The sequence below is a fragment of the Mixophyes fleayi genome, chromosome 1, assembly GCF_038048845.1.
Source record: "Mixophyes fleayi isolate aMixFle1 chromosome 1, aMixFle1.hap1, whole genome shotgun sequence".
NCBI classification, from domain to species: domain Eukaryota; kingdom Metazoa; phylum Chordata; class Amphibia; order Anura; family Limnodynastidae; genus Mixophyes; species Mixophyes fleayi.
The window spans coordinates 62,576,514-62,586,331 of NC_134402.1; the positions used below are offsets into that span (position 1 = coordinate 62,576,514).

At 38.4% G+C, this 9,818-nt stretch overlaps 1 protein-coding gene across 1 annotated transcript in view; it reads left to right on the forward strand.

The window, feature by feature from the left end:
* Nucleotides 1-9,561, forward strand: part of NIPAL1 (NIPA like domain containing 1) — a 29,955-nt gene extending 20,394 nt beyond the window's left edge. Inside the window, exons 5-6 of the mRNA XM_075195334.1 lie at nt 3,211-3,371; nt 3,835-9,561. Coding sequence (XP_075051435.1) covers nt 3,211-3,371; nt 3,835-4,448 — 775 coding nt within the window. The 3' untranslated portion in view covers nt 4,449-9,561. The remainder of the gene's footprint in view (nt 1-3,210; nt 3,372-3,834) is intronic.
* The last annotated feature ends 257 nt before the right edge of the window (nt 9,562-9,818 follow it).

Consider the following 9,818-nt stretch of genomic DNA (forward strand, 5'->3'; position numbering starts at 1 on the left):
GTAATAATATATTATCAGTCATTTTAATGTAATTAAACAAGTATTACAAGCTATAAAAATAAATCTAATATTTCAGTGTGACTTCTGGGTGGCCAGATCTTCCACCAGCTTTTGAAAGTGTGCAGGTCTGGGACAGTAACCACACAATTCAGCAGAGCAGTTTCCACCCATGCGGAGCAGACCGCATTTCCCTCTCGCTCTGATTTCAGGTGAACACCCTGCGTTTACCTTAAGAGAAGGTTGTTCTCTGCTGAATTACTGTTATAAACACTACATTCTCCTAGCTGGAAATGCATGGTTCCTTAACAGGTCCATACTGGGTTGTTAGATCTCCATTACAACCAGTGCCGGATTAAAGGAATGGAGGCCACAGCTATCCCCCCCCGTGATCCGCCCGCCACCCCCCGCCCCAAGTCTCCTGTCACTGTAGTCCTTCCGCGGCGCGCTGTAAGCTCCTTACTGAGGAGATCTTGTGAGAGTCAGACTCACGAGATCTCCTCAGTAAGGAGACTACTGAGCACCGCAGAAAGACTACAGTAACAGTGCTCAGCAGCATTGATCGGGCCGGGGGCGCCCCTGCACCGATCAATAATGCAGCTGAGCACTGTCAAGGGCCCCCTGGATGCCCGAGGCCCCTGGGCTGTAGCCCAGTTAGACCTCGGGTTAATCCGGCCCTGATTAAAACTATACCTTCCCCGATACATGAACAATTCCGTGTGTATATATTACATAGTAGTTATAGATCTTTTGTCTTCCACATTTTGGTGTTTGACAATTCACACTTGTCTAGAGAACTAAACTGAAATTTTCATATGTAAAGTATGACAGTAAAATACACTGTTCAGTCCAACCATGACTTTTCATAACAGCTCTGTTAAAAAAATAAAGTGTCATAACCTGTCTATGCCTCATCCATCAACAACAGCCAAATACATGTTTTGTGTCTCAGTACTTTCCATGTATGGGTTGCAACTTGCAAGATATAGACACTTGCACTCTCAGCATTAAACAGACCAGCTTCAGCAAAGGGCTATAACTGAGCATGCCGGACAACTGTAGTTACCTAAACATATTCCATTTTATTTCTGGCTTCCCTCTGTGCTTTTCAGCCATGTATGTTTAGGTGGATTTGTTTGTTTTCATTGCACTGGATATGGCACACAGCTGTTGCCATGATAGCATTATATCCATTGCATAGAGCACAGTAGATTGGTGTCGTAACCCAGGGCAGCGGGAAATAAACAATTATGTTGCTACAAGGCTGAGGATATAAAGATATTACTAAAAAAAGTACAGACAGAGGCTAGAACAGTGATGGGCAACAGGCGGCCGTCTGAGCGTTCATCTGTGTCTCCCAGGCCGTTTCTGCTTTATGTATCATCAGCCCTCTCCTCAACTTTATGCTCAGCCGGCCACAGCTCTCATTCTCTCCTTTTTGCGCTGGTTAAGCTTAAACCACGGCCCTGACATTTATTGAATAATGAGACAGTGGCTGAGGTTCTAGGGGTTATACAATGTGGTGGTGATAGATTGAAGAGAAGGGGTAATGTTCCTCTCCGATCACACAGGCCCTTAGGATAATGCATGCAATGGTTTCTGAGTGGAGTGGTGTCTTGCGACAGAGCACATTCCTTTTTATTTTTTCTCGATTAAGTATTTTTATTGATTTCAGAAGCATATAACAGGTACATTTTGAATTTAACCAACTAATCATAGCTCATCTGACTAAGACATAATCTGGCCGTGAGAACATTCTTATGCAACAGGACATAACATAAAAGCTATCAGCAGGCAAAAGTCACTTGCTTTGAAAAGGTAAAATTACATATATATATATAATATATATATTATATATATATATATATATATATATATATATATATATATATATAAAAAAACTCAACAGATTTGTAACTTAATAGTAATCAGCAGAGTGACACCACAGAAAGGCTACATATCAGCATTATAGTACTGGGCAGGGCTGGCACACCCTACAAGAACAGTGTGAGGAATAATTGAAGGGGTCATCATAACTGGCTCCAATCTCACCCTCCCCACCTGCTAATTGTCTTGATGGTTAACAAATTGTGATTTACACCATGGATGCCAAATCTTGTGATCTTTGCAGAGAGTGTCTCTACTCTCGTACATGAATCTTTCATGTTTCCAAACGTCATTCACCTGAGCAATCCGGTTTGGAACACGGGGAGGCTCAGGCGCCATTCATCACTGTGCTATGATCACCTGAGAGGCGCCATCCATCACTGTGCTATGATCACCTGAGAGGTTAAACTGAGTATATATTTAAACACTATCTTAATAAAGTATTTCTCTAATGTGAGACCAAAGAGACAAACTCATGGACACAAAGCAGGGGTAACTTCTAGTGTTGATGAAATACATCGCCCCACCGTGCTCCAGATGGTTTGCACTACAGGATATACCTAAATCATATGCCAAAAGGTACCAGAGGGAGCATTGCGCTTGGGACAGTGGGAATTTTTACAACATCCCAACTTATGTAACTACTGGGAGTAAAATATACTCTATATAAAAATGCACTCTCTCCCCCGGCCCCTCTCTTCTCTCCCCCATGCTTCACTGGCTCCCTTTTGTGCCTGATTTTGTTTACCCTCCCTTAGGATGTAAGTTCATATGAGCAGGGCCCTCGTCCCTCCTGTCTCCACATCTGTTCTTCTGCTCCATCTGTACTGCATTAGCCTGCCTGGAGTTTCTGAATAATTGGTACTTTGTGTTTATTGTTCTGTACTGTTTCACCCTGTATAGTCTACTGTTTGTGCTGTGTACAGCGCTGCGGAAATCTTGTGGCGCCTAACAAATAAATGATAATAATAATAATAATAATAATAATAACTTGTTGGAATATTAAGCACAAGGTGGCTCCTCTAGTGCTGCTGGTCATGACACTCTAATCCTCATTCAGACATAATATTCAGCACTAAGACAATAATCCTGATCTTCATAGGTGTGACCATTTAAAAAAAAAAAAAAAAGATTTTAAAGATATGTCTTTACGGAAAAAAAATCTATTTCTGTTTTCCTTTACTGGTAATCTATGATTGTCTCTCATTTGTTCAGTACCAGTTAATATTATTTGTTTGTGTTATATTCAAATATAATGGTCAGATCTACACAGCTCAATCATTCAGGTATTCTAGTGAATGATCCGTGTCTCCTGTATTCCATCAGTGCGGTGCTGTCCTCACATTTCCTGAATGAGAAGCTGAACATTCACGGGAAGGTGGGATGTCTCCTGTGTATCCTGGGCTCCACTATGATGGTGATACACGCTCCGTGCGAGGAGGAGGTCACTTCTCTGCATGATATGGAGATGAAACTAAGAGATCCAGGTGGGTCTTTAGAGAAAAAAGTGCAAATTTACAGATGAGCGAAATATACATGAAGACCCCTTATGTGTCCATTAACTTTTTAACTTTCAAACGGATTTTTCTGCCCCGTATCTCCCTAATACATAAATCTGCCTAAATAAGTATAAGGAATTATAATAAATATTGCTGTAACTTGTAACCCAAGTCATAATGACACAAAACTGCTATGCCATTGTACCATTGTGACAAGGTTACAGTACTTCTGTCTCTATATCTGGGTTTATATACATCATAGAATAATATAGCCAATTAGAGTATGGAGTTTAAATAACTATTTGCTTACTTAAATGAACAAAGACATTTTTTAAGATTCCCTAATATTATTAATACAAAGGTTTTTTTTATTGCACCTGACATTGTATGCAGTTTTGTTCTAATTTATGCATTTTTTTTATTTTTGTCTTGCATTTATTTTTACCAATAGGTTTCATTACATTTGCTACAGTGGCAGTTGTGATGTCCCTGGTCCTTATTTTTGTGGTTGCTCCAAAAACCGGTCAAACAAACGTTCTAGTGTATATCGCCATTTGTTCCGTGATTGGTGCGTTCTCCGTGTCAAGTGTCAAAGGCCTGGGCATTGCCATCCATGAGTTTATAGAGAGGAAGCCTGTTTACAGAGACCCACTTTTGTTCATCTTGTTGGCTATCTTAATTGTATCTGTCAGTACACAGATCAATTACCTCAACAAAGCCTTGGATGTGTTCAACACGTCCATCGTAACTCCTATATATTACGTCTTCTTCACCACTATGGTGGTGACCTGTTCTGTGATCTTGTTCAAGGAATGGAACAACATGGATGTCAGGGACATGATTGGGACGCTGAGTGGCTTCTTCACCATTATTACCGGCATATTCCTTTTGCATGCTTTTAAGAACACCAACATCACCTGGAGCCAAATCACCTCTGGCATCCGGAAAGAAAGAACAATGTTCCCAAATGGACCAGAAGACCAGCACAGCTTGCTTGGGAATGCTGAACATGCTTTGTTAGCATTTGAGGATGATAATATTATCTTAAGCGGAGCAAACCAATAGCACTGAGTACTAGCTGGAAGACTCTCACCGCATCTACGTTGCTACCTTACTACACAGGGTAATGTGCCACAATTCTCCATACCTCAAGATGTGAAATGTACGAACATTCTGCATAAAGGCAGAAAATGACTTATTATAAGTGAAGTATTTACATACTTTATATGAGAACTAAGACTTTGCAAAACAAAATGAAAAAGGTTCTCCAGTTTTAGTTAAATTTTTACTACTTTATGTATTAGGTTGGGACTGTCAGCCTCTAGGTTGGGTATAGTTCCTCCTCCATTGACTGTATTGTGTAAAAAAAATATCTATTTAAATGGGCTCCAGCAAGTGAACATGTATGTACAGCATATAGTAGCACTTACTATGAAAAGAAAATGAAAACAACCATGCACAACTTTGAAGTACATCAGGCGTTGCCATGATATATGGACGTTATAAACATGTTCTTTGATAGGGGCAGAGAAGTTACAGCTAAGACACAGCTTGTGCGTTGATCCTAGACTGCTACAGAAGCAGAGGGAACTTCCACTTTGCAGGTGGTTATATTAGTTTTTGCTGCCAGCACGTCAGGGCAGCTGGAGCTGAATTAGTTTATGGTAAAATGTTGTGAAACCTACTGTACATAAATCTGGTTTGTAAAATCAACAATGATTTTATTATATGTACACTGAATGTGTACTACATGTTATAGAAATTGTTTAATACTATTTTTATATCATACTTTTTCTCAAGCATCAACAGCAGTTAGTGAAGAATAATTATTGCCCATGTAAACATTAGTGGTCTTGTACAAAATAACAATTAGACTTGCTATTAGAGTAAACAATCACTTAGGGGCAAATTTATCAAGCTGCGGGTTTGAAAAAGTGGTTGCTATAGATGTTGCCTATAGCAACCAATCAGATTCTAGCTGTCATGTTGTAGAATGTACTAAATAAATGATAACTAGAACCTGATTGGTTGCTATAGGCAACATCTCCACTTTTTCAAACCCGCAGCTTGATAAATGTACCCCTATTTCTCTCCACTCAGGGATGCTCATATAGTAATACTTATCCACTAATGGCTACATTTTATAAATGGATGAGAAGCACTCAAGCCAGGTAACATCTTTGTGTGAATATCTAGAAAACTTGTCAGTAATGACATTTCAGATTATTCCACATTTAGTGCAATTTAGAAAATCTAATCAAAATTTTTACCAGTTGCTTTGAATTACAGCACTTTTTATGACACTCAATTTACCCCATATTTCATAAATGTCACTTTGTGTCCAGTGCATATTTGAAGTGGGGTATAATTATACATGTCAGGACAAATACACGCCTTAACCATGGCATTATCCTCTGGGTTGGACATGGCAAGTATCTGTGCTTCAACAGATCGTTTCACAACCAACCTGAAGTGTCCCTCTAAAGTAGTTTGTGAATAACATCTACACCTATCAGTCACGGGGTATTGCAGCTCTACAGCATTTCCTCGGAGGGCTGCCCAAGCCACGTTTAGAGTATGATTTCTTAACTCTGCTCCTGTAGTACCCTTAAGAGGTTCAGGTGATGTTGTCAGGTGTTCCCTCTAACAGGTACATGTGATCATTACTAATCCATGCCAAACAGAGGAGCTGTAGGCATTATTAAAGTAATCCTAAAAATGTGGTCTGGAAACTTGGTGTAGACAATTCTTGACAGCGCAGACACAAGAGAAAAGAATGCATTCCTTGTAGGAGTTTGGCATTGGTACAGAGAACGACTGGCATATGATAGTGTTCTTGCGTTCTAGGGTTGTCATTTTTTTTTTTTTTAAAACAAAATATGTAGGAAGCGTAGTAATGGAAATTGGAAACAAACATGTATTGTATCCTATAAAATATCTGTGGCGGGTGTGGTACAGCATATTTCACACAATGACAATAATGTACAGCTTTCAAGTTCTGAACTTTCATTTCTGAATAGCAGTCTAGTATCTACTGTCTTCTATCTCCACGTGGGACGCTCAATGTACAAAACTAAAACCTTGTGAGGCCACTTTAGGAAGTACCAGGTTTTTTCTACATCCGACAAATCTCTATATCCAGGGGCAGCGCTCACTTGACTATTGTCATGTACCTGTTATTATTCAGGTTCTTTATAGCTACAACAAGGTAGCGTTATTAATACAGAAAACACTATAATTCAATGTTGTGATAAATTCTGATACTAACTAAATGCTGCATAACTATATTTGTTTATACTACATTACAGTTTATTTAATAAAAGCTGTAAACATGTTTTTAAATAGAATTTTGACTTTTCAAAATTCTATGCTGCTACAAGTGTTACTGGCTTCATTTTTAAGTCTACTTTTCCTAATGACTTGTCATTTTCCTGTCAATTATTAGCAAGAAAGCTACCTGTATATTATGAAAGCCACTTTGTTCCAGAAATACTATTATATACTATATTTGTTGCTATATTGCTATGTCTAATAAAGCTAATGATATAGGATTACTATGAAAATGATAGAGAGGGTACAGTGTCAGCAAGTATTCTAGAAAGAACATGTCTTAACCATTGTATCTTAGGGGGAACATTTTAAAAGTAATTTCTCCTTTTGAATACTATGGGATTTAAACAAATATATCTACACTGGGTATACTTTTCCACTATTCTATATAATCTTTATTATTGCAGTGATTTATTTTCCATTTTGATATACATTAAACAAACTTTTCCCTTTGCAATTTATTATATATTATCTACCTCTTTATACTTTGTACACAGATAATTCTATAAATCCTTCCTGCATTGTGCTACAAGCTGTAACCGGACTTGTATATAAATAGTATTCAAGATAAATTTTATTTTGAAATAGGTTTGCACATAAATAAGTACAGGCTCTATGTTTCTAGAATGTTTTATATTTAAACTGTCACAATCGATTAACATATTGTGTAGGAGATGTCATCATAGCCAAAATTCCTTAGACTGCCATTGAACATAAAAGCAAGCAGATTGTTTAATATGTTTCTAATGCAATACTGCCACAACAGACTGTATTGTACTACACAAGCACACAATTAATTTTTATGTGATGTCAACTCCACCTTAAAACCATTGCCAGAATATGCCCTTTTCTTACGCAACATGCTACCAAAACTCTTATCCATTCTCTCATCATCTGCCGTCTTGACTATTGCAACCTCCTGCAATCTGGAATTCCTGACACCCATATATCCACACTTCAATCCATCCTAAATGCTGCTGCAAGACTGATCTTCCTCTCTCACATCTCCACATCTGCTGCACCACTTTGCAAATCCCTAAGCTGGCTCCCTGTGTCCTCCAGAATCAAATTCAAATTACTCACCCTTACCTACAAAGCCCTCAACAACAACACCCCTGCATACATCTCAAATCTCATATCAAAATACTCTCCCTCCCGCCCTCTTAGATCTACACCTGACCTGCGCCTTGTCTCCTCTCTGTTAACCACCTCTCACTCCTACCTACAAGACTTCTCCCGTGCTGCTCCCCACTTATGGAATTCCCTACCACGCTCAATCAGACTTTCCCACAGTCTTCAAATCTTTAGAAGCTCTTTGAAAACCCATCTCTATTTTAGAGGTGACCTTATCCCTAACACTATTCACACTAATGCACCCTCACAACTATCCCAATCTCAACTCTAAGCCACACTCGCTCTTCTTGTTTCAGCTGTGCCCTCTTCCACTTAGAATGTAAGCTCTCTAATGAGCAGGGTCTGTCATACCCTTTGTTTTCATGTCTGCATTTATTTTGTCTACCTTGTATGTCCTGTTTTATGTATGTACTGTTTTCCCTACTGTATGGCACTGTGGAGCACTGTGGCGCCTTACAAATCTATTATAATAATAGTAATGTAAACAAAATAATAAGCCATACTCAATATGCTGGATTTATGGGGCAGCACAGTGGCTAAGTGGTTAGCACTTCTGCCTCACAGCAACAGGGTCATGAGTTCGATTTCCGGGCCATGGTTTTATCTGTGTGGAGTTTGTATGTTGTTTGCGTGTTTTTCCTCCGGGTGCTCCGGTTTCCTCCCACAATCCAAAAACATACTGATAGGTTAATTGGCTGCTATCAAAATTGACCCTAGTCTGTCTGTGTGTGTATTAGGGAATTTAGACTGTAAACGTCAATGGGACAGGGAATGATGTGAGTTCTCTGTACAGTGCTGCGGAATTAGTGGCGCTATATAAATAAATGATGATGATGATGTACTTGATTTCCTCACCAGAATATAATTGTTGCTTGATTTGAAGTGCACAAGAGAAACCAGCCTTGCAAACACAACAGTGCAATACTAGTAACTGGTAGAACACGGTTTGTCATCTTGAGTCTTTGAGTATCCACCACCAAGTCAAGCTTGAAAAATGATATTAGTCATGTGCTGGTGAATTTGACTGATATCTCCAAAATAAGGCTTAGGGCTAGAGTTACTAAACTGCGGGTTTGAAAAAGTGGGGATGTTGCCTATAGCAACCAATCAGATTCTAGCTGTCATTTTGTAGAATGTACTAAATAAATGACAGCTAGAATCTGATTGGTTGCTATAGGCAACATCCCCACTTTTTCAAACCCGCAGCTTGTTCTTTTATTATTGTGTTGTAGAAATGGTAGTAATTTCTACTTATTGGCACTTGGTTAGTCACATGATATAAGAACGCAGATAATGAGACGTTAACTGTTCCAAATGAATGTCTCCATTCGGGTGGAGCACTTTAGAAGGTATTTTCTCTTTTTGTACTACTTTTCATTCTTTCACCTTCCAGAAAATAAATAATGCTTAATCCTAGTCCCTGGTTGAAATCCTACTACTCCCATATATGTCAATATTCTTGAGCAACTGGTAAAGAAAACTATGATTTATAAAATAGTTGTTTAATATTAATTTTATATTCTTTATGTGTATGCCATGAACAGAGCTATATTCATTAGTGAGTACAATGTTAGAAGCTATGGATGACCATTAAAAAAAAGAAACTGTAATTAAGAAAACTCTTTAAATCCGTTTGAAATAAGTTGTGTGATTTGTATGTTATATTCATGTAAGAGCCCTTGGAGTCAAAATAAATAAAATATATATTTTTTAATTAGTGATTATTTTATTGTAATTTAAAACGAGAGACTGTTCACTTTTTAAAATAATGTTCAATTGTTCTTAGTAATGTTTTTTATATGTACAAAAACAATAAAAAAAAAACAGTACAATAGTGTCACCTGCACAGACAGCATATAAGGGAATTCGTTACACTTACTGTGTGATTCTACATGCCAGCAAGATGCTTCCGGCAATTTTAAATACCGCACACATGGTACTCTCTGCCCCTGCTGTCTGCCAGTTACTCTG